Source organism: Oncorhynchus keta, chromosome 19 (assembly GCF_023373465.1).
Source record: "Oncorhynchus keta strain PuntledgeMale-10-30-2019 chromosome 19, Oket_V2, whole genome shotgun sequence".
Lineage (NCBI taxonomy): Eukaryota > Metazoa > Chordata > Actinopteri > Salmoniformes > Salmonidae > Oncorhynchus > Oncorhynchus keta.
In genome coordinates, this window is record NC_068439.1 from 19,100,161 (window position 1) to 19,122,548 (window position 22,388).

Below are 22,388 nucleotides of genomic sequence, written 5' to 3' on the forward strand. Positions count from 1 at the left end.
TCTCCGGAAGGTGGTGATTGACTCCGCTGTCCTGGCGTCGTGAGGGAGTTTGTTCCACCATTGGGGGCCAGAGCAGCGAACAGTTTTGACTGGGCTGAGCGGGAACTGTACTTCCTCAGTGGTAGGGAGGCGAGCAGGCCAGAGGTGGATGAACGCAGTGCCCTTGTTTGGGTGTAGGGCCTGATCAGAGCCTGGAGGTACTGAGGTGCCGTTCCCCTCACAGCTCCGTAGGCAAGCACCATGGTCTTGTAGCGGATGCGAGCTTCAACTGGAAGCCAGTGGAGAGAGCGGAGGAGCGGGGTGACGTGAGAGAACTTGGGAAGGTTGAACACCAGACGGGCTGCGGCGTTCTGGATGAGTTGTAGGGGTTTAATGGCACAGGCAGGGAGCCCAGCCAACAGCGAGTTGCAGTAATCCAGACGGGAGATGACAAGTGCCTGGATTAGGACCTGCGCCGCTTCCTGTGTGAGGCAGGGTCGTACTCTGCGGATGTTGTAGAGCATGAACCTACAGGAACGGGCCACCGCCTTGATGTTGAGAACGACAGGGTGTTGTCCAGGATCACGCCAAGGTTCTTAGCGCTCTGGGAGGAGGGCACAATGGAGTTGTCAACCGTGATGGCGAGATCATGGAACGGGCAGTTCTTCCCCGGGAGGAAGAGCAGCTCCGTCTTGCCGAGGTTCAGCTTGAGGTGGTGATCCGTCATCCACACTGATATGTCTGCCAGACATGCAGAGATGCGATTCGCCACCTGGTCATCAGAAGGGGGAAAGGAGAAGATTAATTGTGTGTCGTCTGCATAGCAATGATAGGAGAGACCATGTGAGGTTATGACAGAGCCAAGTGACTTGGTGTATAGCGAGAATAGGAGAGGGCCTAGAACAGAGCCCTGGGGGACACCAGTGGTGAGAGCGCGTGGTGAGGAGACAGATTCTCGCCACGCCACCTGGTAGGAGCGACCTGTCAGGTAGGACGCAATCCAAGCGTGGGCCGCGCCGGAGATGCCCAACTCGGAGAGGGTGGAGAGGAGGATCTGATGGTTCACAGTATCGAAGGCAGCCAATAGGTCTAGAAGGATGAGAGCAGAGGAGAGAGAGTTAGCTTTAGCAGTGCGGAGCGCCTTTGTGATGCAGAGAAGAGCAGTCTCAGTTGAATGACTAGTCTTGAAACCTGACTGATTTGGATCAAGAAGGTCATTCTGAGAGAGATAGCGGTAGAGCTGGCCAAGGACGGCACGTTCAAGAGTTTTGGAGAGAAAAGAAAGAAGGGATACTGGTCTGTAGTTGTTGACATCGGAGGGATCGAGTGTAGGTTTTTTCAGAAGGGGTGCAACTCTCGCTCTCTTGAGGACGGAAGGGACGTAGCCAGCGGTCAGGGATGAGTTGATGAGCGAGGTAAGGGAGAAGGTCTCCGGAAATGGTCTGGAGAAGAGAGGAGGGGATAGGGTCAAGCGGGCAGGTTGTTGGGCGGCCGGCCGTCACAAGACGCGAGATTTCATCTGGAGAGAGAGGGGAGAAAGAGGTCAGAGCACAGGGTAGGGCAGTGTGAGCAGAACCAGCGGTGTCGTTTGACTTAGCAAACGAGGATCGGATGTCGTCGACCTTCTTTTCTTTTCACCATAAAAATGCACCTTTTTAATGAAAGCAGTACATGCATAATCAGATTTGCGGTCACTTTTGAGAATGGTGTTTTCCTGCTAATTGATTGCATTTTGGAACATTTGTGCTTATAGCCTGCTGCCGTGTGTGCATTGCTGCGCTTATAATGTGAGGAAATAGCCTAATAGTTTAGCAACATTTTAAGCTAAACGTTCTGACCTTTTGCGTCAACCTAATTGATTTTAACCGGAGGTTTTTTATGCTCGTGGTTGTATTAATTTGGGATCTATCGCATCCCACAACTGTCCCAGACTATGTTTGGAATATTTATTTCTTGCACAGAATAGAATAGGTAAACTTTTGTACTATGGGGGATAGTAGATTGACATAGGCTCAAGCTTTTGCTGTTCGTTAGGCTTACTCATCTTGTTGGCTGACGAAAAGTAAACGTGGACAGTTCTTCCAACATCTTCAATATGCACCTCGGTATTCGATAAGGACGCACACGTCCCCGATATGTCTGTCTTCACTTGTAGCCTGTGAGAAGGACCCAATCACGCGACGGGCATTGGTTAATAAGAACTTAGATTTCTGAGAGAGCCATGTGAGTGCTTCGGGGGCATGCAGCCGGGATAAGGGAATTATAATTATTATATTCAGCCAAAGTGCACAACGGCTACTGGCCTCAAAAGGCATGGATTATTTTAGGGGGCATTGTGGCCACAGAAAGGGGATGCCACTGGGAAATTTGAGTCCTTAAGTGTGTGAAGCCTGCACAAGAAACAAAGCAGAGCTCATGCCTTTCATGCAACTGTTTTCAAATCATCATTAGAGTCGCATCATGCAGCCTTGGAATGTATTAAACATCAAAACATACAGCCCAACGTTTGTATCACTACTAAAGTTGCATAAATAACCCTAAATTAAGCATATAGGAGGACCTGCTTCTTTGTTAACCACTCAACACAGAATAGTCACATGTGACGCTCCCTCAAATCATTTTGGAGAAAATATTCTTTCTATTTTATTCAGCTCTGTTCAATTGTATTCTTCATACTATAAATTAATGCCATGGAATTCTAGGCAAATCTTGTCTGCTAAATTAACTTGTGTAGTCTACCGCTATATCAGGGTCTAACATCTACATTTTAGTAAACACTCCTATCCAGAGCAAGTGCATACATTTAAAAAAAAAAAAATCATATTGGTCGTCCGTGGGAATTGAACCCACAACCCCAGCATTGCAAGCACCATCTTCTACCAACTGAGCTACATGGGACTACATCAGAGTAAAGACAGCTCAAAGTATGCAATTATTTTCTTCTGAAATAGACTGCATTTTCTTTATATCATGTTTCTTTAGACCTGTCTAAAATAAATAATGGATTTATTGTGATGGTGTAAGCTATATTACATGGATTTATTAGACATTTTAAAATGTAGAGGTCTGTATCAGTGGCTTGTAGGCTATGCGTGGAAGCCAGTAAATGCTAAATGTGTTTATGTTAGTTAAGGGTCAATTACCGTGAGACCGGCAGTTATTTGCTTGACAATCACCAGCTGACAACATTTCATGACCGCCACAGTCCTAAATTCCTGATAAAGACTAAAAGGCCCAAAAGCTCCTATTTCAATTTCTTTCAAGAGTGGCTGAATATCATTCACATATCCACAATGACATCCCCTAAAAGGGCAACACAACACACTCAACCAAACCCACAATTTCTAAATCAAGTTAACACCTTATAATGCGGTAGTCACATCTGTGTAAATTAATAAACACACATTTGAAAATGAACAGATTCTGTATCTGTAATCTCTCTCTTCCCCTCTCTCCCTCGCTCTCTCTGTCTCCCTCCGTCCCTCGCTCCCTTACTCCCTCCCTCTCGCCCTCCCTCTCTCAGAGTACCCACTGCCGTACCAGGCAGAGTTCTACATAAAGAACATGAATGTGGAGGAGATGTTGGCAAGCGAGGTTCTGGGAGACTTCCTAGGGGCAGTGAAGAACGTGTGGCAGCCCGAACGCCTCAACGCCGTCAACATTACCTCAGCCCTGGACAGGGGCGGACGTGTTCCCCTGCCCATAAACAACCTCAAAGAGGGGTGAGGGCATAGAAATATAATTAGAAACACATCTCTCTATGGGTGAGAGTGACCCTCTTTAGCACAGTTCAAAACATGGTTTAACCGAGTTTGAGGATAAATTTACATATCAACATCACCTCAGCCCTGGACAGTTCTCCTGCCCATCAACAACCTCAGAGGGGTGAGGGACAGGGTCACCATCTGCAGCCCTTACAGGACCAGAGCAGTTTGATACATAGTTTGATGAATTGATGAATTCAAGTATTTTTAGTTGAAAGAGGATGATGAATTCAAGTATCTTCAGTTGATAGAGGATGATTCATTCAAATATCTTCAGTTGGTAGAGGATGATTCATTCAAATATCTTCAGTTGATAGAGGATGATTCATTCAAATATCTTCAGTTGGTAGAGGATGATTCATTCAAATATCTTCAGTTGGTAGAGGATGATTCATTCAAATATCTTCAGTTGGTAGAGGATGATTCATTCAAATATCTTCAGTTGGTAGAGAGAGGATGATTCATTAAAATATCTTCAGTTGGTAGAGGATGATTCATTCAAATATCTTCAGTTGGTAGAGGATGATTCATTCAAATATCTTCAGTTAGTAGAGGATGATTCATTCAAATATCTTCAGTTGGTAGAGAGAGGATGATTCATTCAAGTATCTTCAGTTGATAGAGGATGATTCATTCAAATATCTTCAGTTGGTAGAGGATGATTCATTCAAATATCTTCAGTTGGTAGAGGATGATTCATTCAAATATCTTCAGTTGGTAGAGGATGATTCATTCAAATATCTTCAGTTAGTAGAGGATGATTCATTCAAATATCTTCAGTTGGTAGAGAGAGGATGATTCATTCAAGTATCTTCAGTTGATAGAGGATGATTCATTCAAGTATCTTCAGTTGATAGAGGATGATTCATTCAAATATCTTCAGTTGATAGAGGATGATTCATTCAAATATCTTCAGTTGATAGAGGATGATTCATTCAAATATCTTCAGTTGGTAGAGGATGATTCATTCAAGTATCTTCAGTTGAAAGCAGATGATGACTTCAAGTACATTATCTTCAGCCCTTACAGAAACAAGAGAGAGGTTGATGATGAATTTAAATATTGCCTGGTAGATGTAAGACATAACAGGATGGTTTGTTACCTAAATATTCATCCTCAGAAAGTACTATAGCAGCTTTAGAATGCCTTGTCTACAGTCTTGTATTTTGAATAAGCACCTTCATAACATTTTGTGCATCAGTTGCAACACAAACATGCACTTAAATATGCTTATGCAATGCATGACCTTAATGTAAAAACTCCCATCCTTTCTTCTCACTTTACAGCCTGGTCTCACTATCGCATCCTGATGAGGTTTCCTTTAATTGGAATGCAGAGAGTGTGTGTGGGAGAGACAGGAGAGAGGGAGAGGGAGAGAGGGAGAGTGAGAGGCGAAGAGAGAGAGTGAAAGAGGGAGGGTGAAAGGCAAAGAGAGGCAGAGAGAGAGGGAGGAAGAGGGAGCGATCCAGATCAACACACTGAGTGTGTTAGACATTACAGCCTCAGAGAGACACTGGCAGGCTGTTTGTAGCAGTCAGAGAGGATGAATCCCCACATGAATTGTCATGTTGTTCATACATTGTAACATGCATGGCCCCCATTTGGGAAGATAAAGGTAGAGGAGAGCCCCATAGAAAGACTAAGATTCCCTGACAGTACAATATCCGGAAGCTGTCCATGCTGACTGAGACAGGAGGGGAAAACACTATGTGGTTCATAGTGGGGTTGTGAAAGTGTATGTGAATGGTTAGCAAGATATGACTGTGTAACCTAGCTGTTAAATCGTCCTCTCATCTACCTCTAATGCGCTTGCGTGTTTGTGTGTAGATTAAGGTGTTCAAATCCTTCCTCCCCATTGTGTGTGTGACTGCACGTGTGTGCACATGTGAGTGTGCATGCACTGTACATGTACATCTTGGCCTTAAGATTCACCTAGTCATAACAATATTATCAGATATACCACTAACTGTCTGTCTGTCATTATACCTTTATTATCAGATATACCACTGTCTGTCTGTCATTATACCTGTATTATCAGATATACCACTGTCTGTCTGTCATTATACCTTTATTATCAGATATACCACTGTCTGTCTGTCTGCCATTTTACCTGTATTATCAGATATACCACTGTCTGTCTGTCTGTCATTATACCTTTATTATCAGATATACCACTGTCTGTCTGTCATTATACCTGTATTATCAGATATACCACTGTCTGTCTGTCATTATACCTGTATTATCAGATATACCACTGTCTGTCTGTCATTATACCTGTATTATCAGATATAACACTAACTTTCTGTCTGTCATTATACCTTTATTATCATATATACCACTGTCTGTCTGTCATTATACCTTTATTATCAGATATACCACTGTCTGTCTGTCTGCCATTTTACCTGTATTATCAGATATACCACTAACTGTCTGTTTGTCATTATACCTGTATTATCAGATATACCACTGCCTGTCTGTCATTATACCTGTATTATCAGATATACCACTGTCTGTCTGTCTGTCATTATACCTTTATTATCAGATATACCACTGTCTGTCTGTCTGTCTGTCATTTTACCTGTATTATCAGATATACCACTGTCTGTCTGTCATTATACCTGTATTATCAGATATACCACTGTCTGTCTGTCATTATACCTGTATTATCAGATATAACACTAACTGTCTGTCTGTCATTATACCTTTATTATCATATATACCACTGTCTGTCTGTCTGTCATTATACCTGTATTATCAGATATACCACTGTCTGTCTGTCATTATACCTGTATTATCAGATATAACACTAACTGCATGTCTGTCATTATACCTTTATTATCATATATACCACTGTCTCTGTCTGTCATTATACCTGTATTATCAGATATACCACTGTCTGTCTGTCTGTCTGTCATTATACCTGTATTATCAGATATACCACTGTCTGTCTGTCATTATACCTGTATTATCAGATATAACACTAACTGTCTGTCTGTCATTATACCTTTATTATCATATATACCACTGTCTGTCTGTCTGTCATTATACCTGTATTATCAGATATACCACTGTCTGTCTGTCTGTCTGTCTGTCTGTCTGTCTGTCTGTCATTATACCTGTATTATCGGATATACCACTGTCTGTCTGTCATTATAGCTGTATTATCAGATATACCACTGTCTGTCTGTCTGTCATTATACCTGTATTATAAGATATACCACTGCCTGTCTGTCATTATACCTGTATTATCAGATATACCACTGTCTGCCTGTCTGTCTGTCTGTCATTATACCTGTATTATCATATATACCACTGTCTGTCATTATACCTGTATTATCAGATATACCACTGTCTGTCTGTCTGTCATTATACCTGTATTATAAGATATACCACTGCCTGTCTGTCATTATACCTGTATTATCAGATATACCACTGTCTGGCTGTCTGTCTGTCATTATACCTGTATTATCATATATACCACTGTCTGTCTGTCTGTCTGTCTGTCTGTCTGTCTGTCTGTCTGTCTGTCTGTCATTATAGCTGTATTATCAGATATACCACTGTCTGTCTGTCTGTCATTATACCTGTATTATCATATATACCACTGTCTGTCTGTCTGTCTGTCATTATACCTGTATTATCATATATACCACTGTCTGTCTGTCTGTCATAATACATTTATTATCAGATATACCACTGTCTGTCATTATACCTGTATTATCAGATATACCACTGTCTGTCTGTCTGTCATTATACCTGTATTATCATATATACCACTGTCTGTCTGTCTGTCATTATACCTGTATTATAAGATATACCACTGCCTGTCTGTCATTATACCTGTATTATCAGATATACCACTGTCTGTCTGTCTGTCTGTCATTATACCTTTATTATCATATATACCACTGTCTGTCTGTCTGTCATTATACCTGTATTATAAGATATACCACTGCCTGTCTGTCATTATACCTGTATTATCAGATATACCACTGTCTGCCTGTCTGTCTGTCTGTCTGTCATTATACCTGTATTATCATATATACCACTGTCTGTCTGTCTGTCTGTCTGTCTGTCTGTCTGTCTGTCTGTCTGTCTGTCATTATAGCTGTATTATCAGATATACCACTGTCTGTCTGTCATTATACCTGTATTATTATATATACCACTGTCTGTCTGTCTGTCTGTCTGTCTGTCTGTCTGTCTGTCATTATAGCTGTATTATCAGATATACCACTGTCTGTCTGTCTGTCATTATACCTTTATTATCAGATATACCACTGTCTGTCTGCCATTTTACCTGTATTATCAGATATACCACTAACTGTCTGTTTGTCATTATACCTGTATTATCAGATATACCACTGTCTGTCTGTCATTATACCTGTATTATCAGATATAACACTAACTGTCTGTCTGTCATTATACCTTTATGATCATATATACCACTGTCTGTCTGTCTGTCATTATACCTGTATTATCAGATATACCACTGTCTGTCTGTCATTATACCTGTATTATCAGATATAACACTAACTGTATGTCTGTCATTATACCTTTATTATCATATATACCACTGTCTGTCTGTCTGTCTGTCATTATACCTGTATTATCAGATATACCACTGTCTGTCTGTCTGTCATTATACCTGTATTATCAGATATACCACTGTCTGTCTGTCATTATACCTGTATTAACAGATATAACACTAACTGTCTGTCTGTCACTATACCTTTATTATCATATATACCACTGTCTGTCTGTCTGTCATTATACCTGTATTATCAGATATACCACTGTCTGTCTGTCTGTCTGTCTGTCTGTCTGTCATTATACCTGTATTATCGGATATACCACTGTCTGTCTGTCATTATAGCTGTATTATCAGATATACCACTGTCTGTCTGTCTGTCATTATACCTGTATTATCAGATATACCACTGTCTGTCTGTCATTATACCTGTATTATCAGATATAACACTAACTGTCTGTCTGTCATTTTACCTGTATTATCAGATATACCACTAACTGTCTGTCATTATACCTGTATTATCAGATATACCACTGTCTGTCTGTCTGTCTGTCTGTCATTATACCTGTATTATCGGATATACCACTGTCTGTCTGTCTGTCATTATACCTGTATTATCAGATATAACACTAACTGTCTGTCTGTCACTATACCTTTATTATCATATATACCACTGTCTGTCTGTCTGTCTGTCATTATACCTGTATTATCAGATATACCACTGTCTGTCTGTCTGTCTGTCTGTCATTATACCTGTATTATCGGATATACCACTGTCTGTCTGTCATTATAGCTGTATTATCAGATATACCACTGTCTGTCTGTCTGTCATTATACCTGTATTATAAGATATACCACTGCCTGTCTGTCATTATACCTGTATTATCAGATATACCACTGTCTGTCTGTCTGTCTGTCTGTCTGTCTGTCTGTCTGTCTGTCTGTCATTATACCTGTATTATCAGATATACCACTGTCTGTCTGTTTGTCATTATACCCGTATTATCAGATATACCACTAACTGTCTGTCATTATACCTGTAGTATCAGATATAACACTAACTGTCTGTCTGTCATTATACCTTTATTATCAGATATACCACTGTCTGTCTGTCATTTTACCTGTATTATCAGATATACCACTGTCTGTCTGTCATTATACCTTTATTATCATATATACCACTGTCTGTCTGTCTGTCATTATACCTGTATTATAAGATATACCACTGCCTGTCTGTCATTATACCTGTATTATCAGATATACCACTGTCTGCCTGTCTGTCTGTCTGTCATTATACCTGTATTATCAGATATACCACTGTCTGTCTGTCTGTCATTATACCTTTATTATCATATATACCACTGTCTGTCTGTCTGTCATTATACCTGTATTATAAGATATACCACTGTCTGTCTGTCATTTTACCTGTATTATCAGATATACCACTGTCTGTCTGTCTGTCATTATACCTTTATTATCATATATACCACTGTCTGTCTGTCTGTCATTATACCTGTATTATAAGATATACCACTGCCTGTCTGTCATTATACCTGTATTATCATATATACCACTGTCTGTCATTATACCTGTATTATCAGATATACCACTGTCTGTCTGTCTGTCTGTCACCTGTATTATCAGATATACCACTGTCTGTCTGTCTGTCATTATACCTGTATTATCATATATACCACTGTCTGTCTGTCTGTCATTATACCTGTATTATAAGATATACCACTGCCTGTCTGTCATTATACCTGTAGTATCAGATATAACACTAACTGTCTGTCTGTCATTATACCTTTATTATCAGATATACCACTGTCTGTCTGTCATTTTACCTGTATTATCAGATATACCACTGTCTGTCTGTCTGTCATTATACCTTTATTATCATATATACCACTGTCTGTCTGTCTGTCATTATACCTGTATTATAAGATATACCACGGCCTGTCTGTCATTATACCTGTATTATCAGATATACCACTGTCTGCCTGTCTGTCTGTCTGTCTGTCTGTCATTATACCTGTATTATCATATATACCACTGTCTGTCTGTCTGTCTGTCTGTCATTATAGCTGTATTATCAGATATACCACTGTCTGTCTGTCTGTCATTATGCCTGTAGTATCAGATATAACACTAACTGTCTGTCTGTCATTATACCTTTATTATCAGATATACCACTGTCTGTCTGTCATTTTACCTGTATTATCAGATATACCACTGTCTGTCATTATACCTGTATTATCAGATATACCACTGTCTGTCTGTCTGTCATTATACCTGTATTATAAGATATACCACTGCCTGTCTGTCATTATACCTGTATTATCAGATATACCACTGTCTGCCTGTCTGTCTGTCTGTCATTATACCTGTATTATCATATATACCACTGTCTGCCTGTCTGTCTGTCTGTCATTATACCTGTATTATCATATATACCACTGTCTGTCATTATACCTGTATTATCAGATATACCACTGTCTGTCTGTCTGTCATTATACCTGTATTATCAGATATACCACTGTCTGTCTGTCTGTCATTATACCTGTATTATCATATATACCACTGTCTGTCTGTCTGTCATTATACCTGTATTATAAGATATACCACTGCCTGTCTGTCATTATACCTGTATTATCAGATATACCACTGTCTGGCTGTCTGTCTGTCATTATACCTGTATTATCATATATACCACTGTCTGTCTGTCTGTCATAATACCTTTATTATCAGATATACCACTGTCTGTCATTATACCTGTATTATCATATATACCACTGTCTGTCTGTCTGTCTGTCATTATACCTTTATTATCATATATACCACTGTCTGTCTGTCTGTCATTATACCTGTATTATAAGATATACCACTGCCTGTCTGTCATTATACCTGTATTATCAGATATACCACTGTCTGTCTGTCTGTCATTATACCTTTATTATCATATATACCACTGTCTGTCTGTCTGTCATTATACCTGTATTATAAGATATACCACTGCCTGTCTGTCATTATACCTGTATTATCAGATATACCACTGTCTGCCTGTCTGTCTGTCTGTCTGTCTGTCTGTCTGTCATTATACCTGTATTATCATATATACCACTGTCTGTCTGTCTGTCTGTCTGTCTGTCTGTCTGTCTGTCTGTCTGTCTGTCTGTCTGTCTGTCATTATAGCTGTATTATCAGATATACCACTGTCTGTCTGTCATTATACCTGTATTATCATATATACCACTGTCTGTCTGTCTGTCTGTCTGTCTGTCTGTCTGTCATTATAGCTGTATTATCAGATATACCACTGTCTGTCTGTCTGTCATTATACCTGTATTATCATATATACCACTGTCTGTCTGTTTGTCATTATACCCGTATTATCAGATATACCACTAACTGTCTGTCATTATACCTGTAGTATCAGATATAACACTAACTGTCTGTCTGTCATTATACCTTTATTATCAGATATACCACTGTCTGTCTGCCATTTTACCTGTATTATCAGATATACCACTAACTGTCTGTTTGTCATTATACCTGTATTATCAGATATACCACTGTCTGTCTGTCATTATACCTGTATTATCAGATATAACACTAACTGTCTGTCTGTCACTATACCTTTATTATCATATATACCACTGTCTGTCTGTCTGTCATTATACCTGTATTATCAGATATACCACTGTCTGTCTGTCATTTTACCTGTATTATCAGATATACCACTAACTGTCTGTCATTATACCTGTATTATCAGATATACCACTGTCTGTCTGTCTGTCTGTCTGTCATTATACCTGTATTATCGGATATACCACTGTCTGTCTGTCATTATAGCTGTATTATCAGATATACCACTGTCTGTCTGTCTGTCATTATACCTGTATTATCATATATACCACTGTCTGTCTCTGTCATTATACCTGTATTATCATATATACCACTGTCTGTCTGTCTGTCATTATACCTGTATTATAAGATATACCACTGCCTGTCTGTCATTATACCTGTATTATCAGATATACCACTGTCTGTCTGTCTGTCTGTCATTATACCTGTATTATCAGATATACCACTGTCTGTCTGTCTGTCATTATACCTGTATTATCAGATATACCACTGTCTGTCTGTCTGTCATTATACCTGTATTATCATATATACCACTGTCTGTCTGTCTGTCATTATACCTGTATTATAAGATATACCACTGCCTGTCTGTCATTGTACCTGTATTATCAGATATACCACTGTCTGGCTGTCTGTCTGTCTGTCTGTCATTATACCTGTATTATCTTATATACCACTGTCTGTCTGTCTGTCATTATAGCTGTATTATCAGATATACCACTGTCTGTCTGTCTGTCTGTCTGTCTGTCATTATACCTGTATTATCATATATACCACTGCCTGTCTGTCTGTCTGTCATTATACCTGTGTTATCATATATACCACTGTCTGTCTGTTTGTCATTATACCCATATTATCAGATATACCACTATCTGTCTGTCATTATACCTGTAGTATCAGATATAACACTAACTGTCTGTCTGTCATTATACCTTTATTATCAGATATACCACTGTCTGTCTGTCTGTCTGTCTGTCATTATACCTTTATTATCAGATATACCACTGTCTGTCTGTCTGTCTGTCTGTCATTATACCTTTATTATCATATATACCACTGTCTGTCTGTCTGTCTGTCTGTCATTATACCTGTATTATAAGATATACCACTGCCTGTCTGTCATTATACCTGTATTATCAGATATACCACTGTCTGCCTGTCTGTCTGTCTGTCATTATACCTGTATTATCATATATACCACTGTCTGTCTGTCTGTCTGTCTGTCTGTCTGTCTGTCTGTCTGTCTGTCTGTCATTATAGCTGTATTATCAGATATACCACTGTCTGTCTGTCTGTCATTATACCTGTATTATCATATATACCACTGTCTGTCTGTCTGTCTGTCATTATACCTTTATTATCAGATATACCACTGTCTGTCTGTCATTTTACCTGTATTATCAGATATACCACTGTCTGTCATTATACCTGTATTATCAGATATACCACTGTCTGACTGTCTGTCTGTCTGTCTGTCTGTCTGTCTGTCATTATACCTGTATTATCAGATATACCACTGTCTGTCTGTCTGTCTGTCATTATACCTGTATTATCATATATACCACTGTCTGTCTGTTTGTCATTATACCCGTATTATCAGATATACCACTAACTGTCTGTCATTATACCTGTAGTATCAGATATAACACTAACTGTCTGTCTGTCATTATACCTTTATTATCAGATATACCACTGTCTGTCTGTCATTTTACCTGTATTATCAGATATACCACTGTCTGTCTGTCTGTCATTATACCTTTATTATCATATATACCACTGTCTGTCTGTCTGTCATTATACCTGTATTATAAGATATACCACTGCCTGTCTGTCATTATACCTGTATTATCAGATATACCACTGTCTGCCTGTCTGTCTGTCTGTCTGTCATTATACCTGTATTATCATATATACCACTGTCTGTCTGTCTGTCTGTCTGTCTGTCATTATAGCTGTATTATCAGATATACCACTGTCTGTCTGTCTGTCATTATACCTGTATTATCATATATACCACTGTCTGTCTGTCTGTCTGTCATTATACCTGTATTATCAGATATACCACTGTCTGTCTGTCTGTTTGTCATTATACCCGTATTATCAGATATACCACTAACTGTCTGTCATTATACCTGTAGTATCAGATATAACACTAACTGTCTGTCTGTCATTATACCTTTATTATCAGATATACCACTGTCTGTCTGTCATTTTACCTGTATTATCAGATATACCACTGTCTGTCATTATACCTGTATTATCAGATATACCACTGTCTGTCTGTCTGTCTGTCTGTCTGTCTGTCTGTCTGTCTGTCTGTCTGTCTGTCTGTCTGTCATTCCTGTATTATCAGATATACCACTGTCTGTCATCATACCTGTATTATCAGATATACCACTGCCTGCCTGCCTGCCTGCCTGCCTGCCTGCCTGCCTGCCTGCCTGCCTGCCTGCTGCCTGCTGCCTGCCTGCCTGCCTGCCTGCCACTAACTGTCTGTCTGTCATTATACCTTTATTATCAGATATACCACTAACTGTCTGTCTGTCTGTCTGTCATTATACCTGTAAACCACAGGAGGCTGCTGAGGATAGGACGGCGTATAATAATACCTGGAATGGAGTCAATGGAATGTTATCAAACACCTGGAAACCACATTCTTGATTTGCTTGATACCATTGAATTTATTCCGTTCCAGCCATTAAAATGAACCCGTCCTCCTCAATTAAGGGGCCACCAGCCACCTGTATTATAAGACAGTGTCTAAGTCACTGCCTCCCTCTCCAGTGTGTATGTGATGGTGGGAGCTGATGTGCAGTTCTCTTCCTGCCTGAGGGAGGTGGAGAACTCCCAGAACCAGCTCCGCTGCAGCCAGGAGATGGAGCCTGTCATCAGCTGTGACAAGAAGTTCAGAGCCCAGTTCGACATCGACTGGTGTAAGATCAATCTGGTGAGGACTGGACAGGACCCTGGAACCATGGTGTGACCTCTTGACCTGTTCTCTGACCATGCCTTTCAAAGATTGTAGTGTGTTTTTGTAGAGTCATATGCACACACACACAAACCCACACAAAACTATGCCAAACAGACAAACACACACACACACACAAATTTTTATAGATCAGAGATTCTGAGGTGTTGTTGATTGTTGTTCACAAGCTATGTGCTTTTTTACATTGACAGTAGCATCATGTATTTGGACAAGCCATTCCACATTCGCAATAAGAAAAATTACATTTAGGTATATTTGAACATGTATTCGGCTGAAATCTGGAGGGAATAAGAAGGAAATGGGAATCCTCAAACTGGGATTTCTGGAAAACGTCTCAATTTTGTGGAAATGACCAGAATTGACCACCCTAATATCTATAGTAAATGATGTGCTGATTGAACCTCTGTCTTCTCCAGGTGGACATCACCAAGATGATCATGACCCACAGTAATCATCCGGACCCAGGGACGGGGGTCCTGCCTGACATCGGGGGGTACAACCCTCCGCCAGAGTCTCTGAAGAGCAGGGACTTCTTTGCCGACTTCCTCATCACGTTGGCGGTGCCCTCGGCCGTGGCCATGGTCCTCTTCAGCGTCCTGGGTTACTCCATGTGCTGCCGGCGGGAAGGGGTGTAAGTGTGCTGCTTTCACTGACAGAAACAGACACACACAGACACTTTTCTTTCTAGTTGTCACGTAGGGGTTCTCAGATCCTGAGGGATAGACTGATTACTCTGAGTGCAGTGTCACAGGCCCAGTCAGTTAAGGGATGTTTAGTTGTGCTACTTAGTCACTATAGATGGACGTCAAGAGGTTTAATATTCTGGAAGCACAGCTTGTCAATGACCATCCAGTCTTATGGTCGATGTATGTTCTCCATACGTTACACTGTTCTGTCTCAGCTTTGATTTCTCATATTCATCTTGATGGTTATTAGCATAATCATTATGACATTGATGGTCAATCAACCATTATATTGCTCCTCCAACCCTCATTTACAGGCTGAGAGAGACTGTGTCCCTCCACCCACCACTCAGTGTGTCCATGAAGTACTGTTTGTTGCTTCGCCCGCACCATTCATCCATCCAACATCACGTGCTCTCCATTCGCGTCTGTGAATGTCTTTTAACTATTAATATTAGTATTTAATTCATTAATTTTGTTTTGTTTCTAGGGATAAAAGAAACATGCAAACACCAGAGTAAGTGTTAATTCTCTCCTGTGTTTTTTTTTCTTTTGAGTTTTGGTTCTTCTTAGTTTGTATCCCCCCTTCAAATAATTTTCCCTATCACCTTTTGCTTTTGAATCGCCATGGTGACATCCTCATGTCCATTCATACTGTCATCTGTGTGTTTTACATCCCGTCATCCAATGAGCTGCTCAAAGCTGCAGGAAGGTGTTAGAATGGAAGTCGACCTTAACTGATCCAGGGCCAGATATTGATTCACCAATATCTGGGATTGGGTGATACAGTAATCTTACCCTACATCTGTGGTTAAGGAGAACTTATATAGTTCTGTACCTGAAGCAGAGAAATATCAGACCAGTGTTGCTTACAGAGACAGAGAGGAGATGAGGGAGGCAGAGACAGAGACAGAGAGTGTGAGAGACACAGACAGGGGGAAAGGGGGAGAGAGAGGAGGAGAGAGAAGGGGGAAGGGAGAGAGAGAGATCGGAGAGGGGGAGAGAGAAACAGAGAGAGGGGGGAGAAAAGAGAGTGAGTATGACAGCATGAGAGGGAGTGGAGACACTCTCAAACAAACTCCATTAGACTCAGCAGCCAAATAACCAATAGTAACAACAAAACAGTTCCCTCCTGTCAAAGATAAACACTCTTTATGCTGTTGGTCTACAAAATATTTCCTATATAATATATACCTTAATGCATGTGTGTACAGTACACTAGAGTGTGCGTGTTGACTGCGATGTTAAGGATACAACAAGGGATACAATGAGTCCGGATATCTACTTCCCCAGGGTCAGATGAACTCATGGATACCATTTGTATGTCTCTGTGTCTCATAGTTAGAGGTAGTTTTGCAAGCCAACACTAATTAGTGTTAGCACAAAGACTGGAAGTATATGGGTGCCTACTGAATGCTATCAGATACCCATAGACTTCCAGTCATTGCATTAACAAACTACCTCTGACTTCCTTCATACTGGACGCAGTCATACAAATGGTATCCATGACTACATCTGACTGCCAAAGTACCACTTTAAGACTTAAGATCTATTTCTGTATTATTTAAATATGATTGATTTATTTTCTGTCCGTCTCTTCTCTCCTCAGTATCCAGTTAGTGCATCACAGCTCCATCCAGAAGTCGACCAAGGAGCTGCGGAGCATGTCTAAGAACAGGGAGATCTCCTGGCCCCTCTCCACCCTGCCTGTCTTCAGCCAAAGTGGGGAGGTGGTGCCCCCCATACACCCAGACAACTACGAGACAACAAGCATGCCCCTGATGCAGACACAGACGTGAGTCCTGGCTGAGTGGCTGGGGTGTCCAAACACACCGAGTGGCTGGGGTGTCCAAACACACCGAGTGGCTGGGGTGTCCAAACACACCGAGTGGCTGGGGTGTCCAAACACACCGAGTGGCTGGGGTGTCCCAACACACCGAGTGGCTGGGGTGTCCCAACACACCGAGTGGCTGGGGTGTCCAAACACACCGAGTGGCTGGGGTGTCCCAACACACCGAGTGGCTGGGGTGTCCCAACACACCGAGTGGCTGGGGTGTCCCAACACACCGAGTGGCTGGGGTGTCCAAGCACACCGAGTGGCTGGGGTGTCCAAACACACCGAGTGGCTTGGGTGTCCCAACACACCGAGTGGCTGGGGTGTCCAAACACACAGAGTGGCTGGGGTGTCCAAACACACCGAGTGGCTGGGGTGTCCAAGCACACCGAGTGGCTGGGGTGTCCAAACACACCGAGTGGCTGGGGTGTCCAAACACACCGAGTGGCTGGGGTGTCCAAGCACACAGAGTGGCTGGGGTGTCCAAGCACACAGAGTGGCTGGGGTGTCCAAGCACACAGAGTGGCTGGGGTGTCCAAACACACCGAGTGGCTGGGGTGTCCCAACACACACATGCAGGGAGACATGTAGACATACACTATATTTCCTCTGCACCTCTCTCTCTCTCTCTCACACACACACACACACACACACACAAACAATACAGGTGCGCACACACACATGCATTCACAATGTTGTTCTAATACAGTATGTATTGAGCTATACCATGCTTACAACCAGCATAGTGAGACTTTTGTCGAAGCGCTCCGAGTAAAACTGGTTTAAACTCTAAACGCTAAATCTGTCATATGATTTCTAGTATGGCATGGCTCAGGAAAACCAGAGCAAATGGGTCCTGTTAATAGTTTCAAGTAAAAATGCTTTCCTATGATAATTATAGAACACACATTCTATACAAGCTATACAAATCAAATCAAACTTTATTTGTCACATGCGCTGAATACAACAGGTGTACAGTCGTGGCCAAAGTTTTGAGAATGACACAAATATTAATTATCACAAAGTCTGCTGCCTCAGTATGATGGCAATTTGCATATACTCCAGAATGTTATGAAGAGTGATCAGATGAATTGCAATTAATTGCAAAGTCCCTCTTTACCATGCAAATGAACTGAATCCCCAAAAAACATTTCCACTGCATTTCAGTCCTGCCACAAAAGGACCAGCTGACAACATGTCAGTGATTCTCTTGTTACAGATGTGAGTGTTGACGAGGACAAGGCTGGAGATCACTCTGTTATGCTGATTGAGTTCAAATAACAGACTGGAAGTTTCAAAAGGAGGGTGGTGCTTGGAATCATTGTTCTTCCTCTGTCAACCATGGTTACCTGCAAGGAAACACGTACCATCATCATTGCTTTGCACAAAAAGGGCTTCACAGGCAAGGATATTGCTGCCAGTAAGATTGCACCTAAATCAACCATTTATCGGATCATCAAGAACTTCAAGGAGAGCGGTTCAAATGTTGTGAAGGCTTCTGGGCGCCCAAGAAAGTCCAGCAAGCACGAGGACCGTCTCCTAAAATTGATTCAGCTGCGGGATCGGCGCACCACCAGTACACAGCTTGCTCAGGAATGGCAGCAGGCAGGTGTGAGGCAAAGACTTTTGGAGGATGGCCTGGTGTCAAGAAGAGCAGCAAAGAAGCCACTTCTCTCCAGGAAAAACATCAGGGACAGACTGATATTCTGCAAAAGGTACAGGGATTGGACTGCTGAGGACTGGGGTAAAGTAATTTTCTCTGATGAATCCCCTTTCCGATTGTTTGGGGCATCCGGAAATAAGCTTGTCCGGAGAAGACAAGGTGAGCGCGACCATCAGTCCTGTGTCATGCCAACAGTAAAGCATCCTGAGACCACTCATGTGTGGGGTGTGGACTCACTCACAATTTTGCCTAAGAACACAGCCATGAATAAAGAATGGTACCAACACATTCTCAGAGAGCAACTTCTCACAACCATCCAGGAACAGTTTGGTGACAAACAATGCCCTTTCCAGCATGATGGAGCACCTTGTCATAAAGCAAAAGTGATAACTAAGTGGCTTGGGGAACAAAACATTATATTTTGGATCCATGGCCAGAAAACTCCCGAGACCTTAATCCCATTGAGAACTTGTGGTCAATCCTCAAGAGGCGGATGGACAAACAAAAACCCACAAATTCTGACAAACTCCAAGCATTGATTATGCAAGAATGGGCTGCCATCAGTCAGGATGTGGCCCAGAAGTTAATTGACAACATGCCTGGGCGGATTGCAGAGGTCTTGAAGAAGAAGGGTCAACACTGCAAATATTGACTATTTGCATCAACTTCATGTAATTGTCAATAAAAGCCTTTGACACTTATGAAAGGCTTGTAATTATACTTCAGTATTCCATTGTAACATCTGACAAAAATACCTAGACACTGAAACAGCAAACTTTGTGAAAATTAATGTGTCATACTCAAAACTTTTGGCCATGACTGTAGACCTTACCGTGAAATGCTTACTTACATACAAGCCCTTAACCAACAATGCAGTTCAAGAAGAGTTAAGAAAATATTTACCAAATAACCTAAAGTAAAAACAATTGAGGGGGGGAGGGTCAATGTAAATAGTCCAGTGGCCATTTGACTAGTTGTTCAGCAGTCTTATGGCTTGGGGGTCCTTATAATCTGTTGACCTCTAATTTCAGAAACCTGCAGAACCAGATTCAGATACCACAGCAACAGCCATCAGGTTAGTATTGAGTTCTGCTTTAGTACGATTGGTCTATTATCTCATGGACCAATGAAAATGTATACAGTAAAGTCCTCACTAAGTAACATAACTACCTTGGACATAGATTAATCATGGTCATCCTCAATCATCTAACCTATCACATTTTAGATTAAATAACATGGAGGCTCACTTCTGATAACATAGTTAATGTTGACTGCAATAGTTCTTTCCTGATTTTTCCTTTTTATTCACCTCAATCAAATACATTCTTCCACCCACCTACTGTTCTGTAGTTACTGTGTCTAACTAGAATATGGCTCCCGCTTGTGTGCATGTCAATGAACTACAAGAGGGCCCTCTTAATTGCTATGTCTAACTGCTCTGTCTAAATCATCGCTCTGTTTAACTAGCTACTCTGTCTAAACCACTGCTCTGTCTAACTAGCTACTCGGTCTAAACCACTGCTCTGTCTAAATATCTGTTCTTTCTAAATCACTGCTCTGTCTAACTGCTCTGTCTAAATCACTGCTCTGTCTAACTGCTCTATCTAAATCACTGTTTTGTCTAACTAGCTACTCTGTCTAAACCACTGCTCTGTCTTAATCACTACTCTGTCTAAATCACTGCTCTGTCTAACTGCTCTGTCTAAATCACTGCTCTGCCTAACTAGCTACTCTGTCTTAATCACTACTCTGTCTAAACCACTGCTCTGTCTTAATCACTACTCTGTCTAAACCACTGCTCTGTCTTAATCACTACTCTGTCTTAATCACTACTCTGTGTAAATCACTGCTCTGTTGTTCTTTTTACTGCTAACAAAGGAGATAGAGAGAATTATTGTATGTCGACATTTCGGAGACTGGAGGCAAGTATACTGGTCTGGTTTTGTTTAAAGGAATCTCTGAACTATAGGAGAGAATATTTTATTTTGCACTTAATATAACAGTAGTAGACTAGTTGAAAAGGAGAAGGTGCTACGCTCGCTCAGCATTCAAATCATAATATTTTACTTAAACAACTATGAGTTGGACGTTCTGGCCTTCACTCAATGATCACATTTTTGGGTTGCACCTCGACTCAAGTAGGTTGAGTGCCCTCATCTTTCCACAGTTACAATATAGTGACCATATTCCCATGCAGTTACAATATTCCCTCTCAGAACCTGTAAACAGTCTATATGTATCTTATATCCCAATACATTATATTATGCAATATATTGATTCATGTATTTTATTCTCCATTCTAGGCAAATGGTATTCCTGAGAGGAAAGTGGCTGAAGCAGTGAATTTGTGACGAGAGAAAACCCCCAGAGTGCTGGAGCTGCTGTCTGTCTGTCTCTATCCTTTTTAGCCAAGTGTTTTTCTATGTCTAAGTCCCAAATAGCACACCATTTCCTATATAGTGCACACTTCTGACCAGGGCCCATAGAGTAGTGCACTATGGAGGGAATAGGATGCCATTTGGAACAAACACTACATCTGTGCCAATCTGCATGCCCAAGCAGTGCTTTCATACTCGACGCTATTGTCTTTCCGTGTGCACTTATATATGTGAGTGAGTGTTGCAGAGTACAGTAGACTCCTGATAAGCGCACTTAGTATTGGTTAAAAAGTAGACCAATTGATTGGGCCTGAAAAAACAATTACACTACAGATCTTGCACTATATGATCTTTGGGGCAGCAGGTAGTCTATCAGTTAGAGAGTTGGGACCAGTAACCGAAAGGTTGCTGGATCAAATACCTGAGCTGTCAAGGTGAAAAATCTGTTGATGTGCCCGTGAATAAGGCACTTGACCCTACTTTACGATACATATTTTTGTGCACACTTTCACCACAATGCCAAGCAGTTGCATTTATCAGTAGTCAACTATACATGTTGATGAGTTTACGAATGTGTTTATTCAAGCTTACTAATAAATATTAAAATGCTATGTTTATAGGATTTTATTTAAATATTTTGTTCTAGAAATGATATGCCATTAACGATATATCTGTATTTTTACTGGCCTTGTACTCTTTAGATGAAGAGACAGAGATGCTTTTATGTTTAATGTCTGACAATGTATGTGTAACTGTTAATTTTCTGTCACATAACAGTAAAAATACATTTTATTTAAATTTGCTGTTTGGTGTCAATTGTAGAACCAGGCCTGTGGCAGGCCAGGAGGACCCACTCTATCTTCATCATTCTCCAGCTTGTTGTATGAATTAGGTACTTCCTTAATCCTCTTAGTCCCGGGTCGGA

At 40.9% G+C, this 22,388-nt stretch overlaps 1 protein-coding gene and 1 long non-coding RNA gene across 10 annotated transcripts in view; one reads left to right on the forward strand and one right to left on the reverse strand.

Annotated features, from left to right (window-relative positions):
- Positions 1 to 22,261, forward strand: part of LOC118370850 (epsilon-sarcoglycan) — a 37,946-nt gene extending 15,685 nt beyond the window's left edge. The window contains exons 5-12 of one of the 3 annotated variants that reach the window (XM_035756038.2): positions 3,503 to 3,701; positions 14,701 to 14,863; positions 15,322 to 15,536; positions 16,079 to 16,105; positions 17,198 to 17,383; positions 20,117 to 20,160; positions 20,964 to 21,007; positions 21,389 to 22,261. In XM_035756038.2, the coding sequence (XP_035611931.1) occupies positions 3,503 to 3,701; positions 14,701 to 14,863; positions 15,322 to 15,536; positions 16,079 to 16,105; positions 17,198 to 17,383; positions 20,117 to 20,160; positions 20,964 to 21,007; positions 21,389 to 21,436 (926 nt within the window). In that variant the 3' untranslated portion in view covers positions 21,437 to 22,261. The remainder of the gene's footprint in view (positions 1 to 3,502; positions 3,702 to 14,700; positions 14,864 to 15,321; positions 15,537 to 16,078; positions 16,106 to 17,197; positions 17,384 to 20,116; positions 20,161 to 20,963; positions 21,008 to 21,388) is intronic. The other 2 variants (XM_035756039.2, XM_035756040.2) reach the window with 2 other exon arrangements.
- Positions 5,752 to 14,407, reverse strand: LOC127909285 (uncharacterized). 7 transcript variants are annotated; one of them, XR_008070603.1, is made up of 9 exons: positions 14,009 to 14,407; positions 12,389 to 12,476; positions 11,995 to 12,034; positions 10,879 to 11,742; positions 9,951 to 10,206; positions 9,700 to 9,827; positions 8,884 to 9,395; positions 8,348 to 8,431; positions 5,752 to 6,791 (listed from the first exon to the last, which is right to left on the reverse strand). It is a non-coding gene; the product is annotated as an uncharacterized LOC127909285 (long non-coding RNA). The 7 variants fall into 7 exon arrangements; XR_008070602.1 differs by lacking the exons at positions 11,995 to 12,034; positions 12,389 to 12,476; positions 14,009 to 14,407 and adding an exon at positions 13,461 to 13,905 and having other exon boundaries at positions 9,951 to 10,034; positions 10,835 to 10,918; positions 11,375 to 11,866; XR_008070605.1 differs by lacking the exons at positions 11,995 to 12,034; positions 12,389 to 12,476; positions 14,009 to 14,407 and adding an exon at positions 13,461 to 13,905 and having other exon boundaries at positions 9,951 to 10,034; positions 11,375 to 11,866.
- Positions 22,262 to 22,388: the final 127 nt, after the last annotated feature.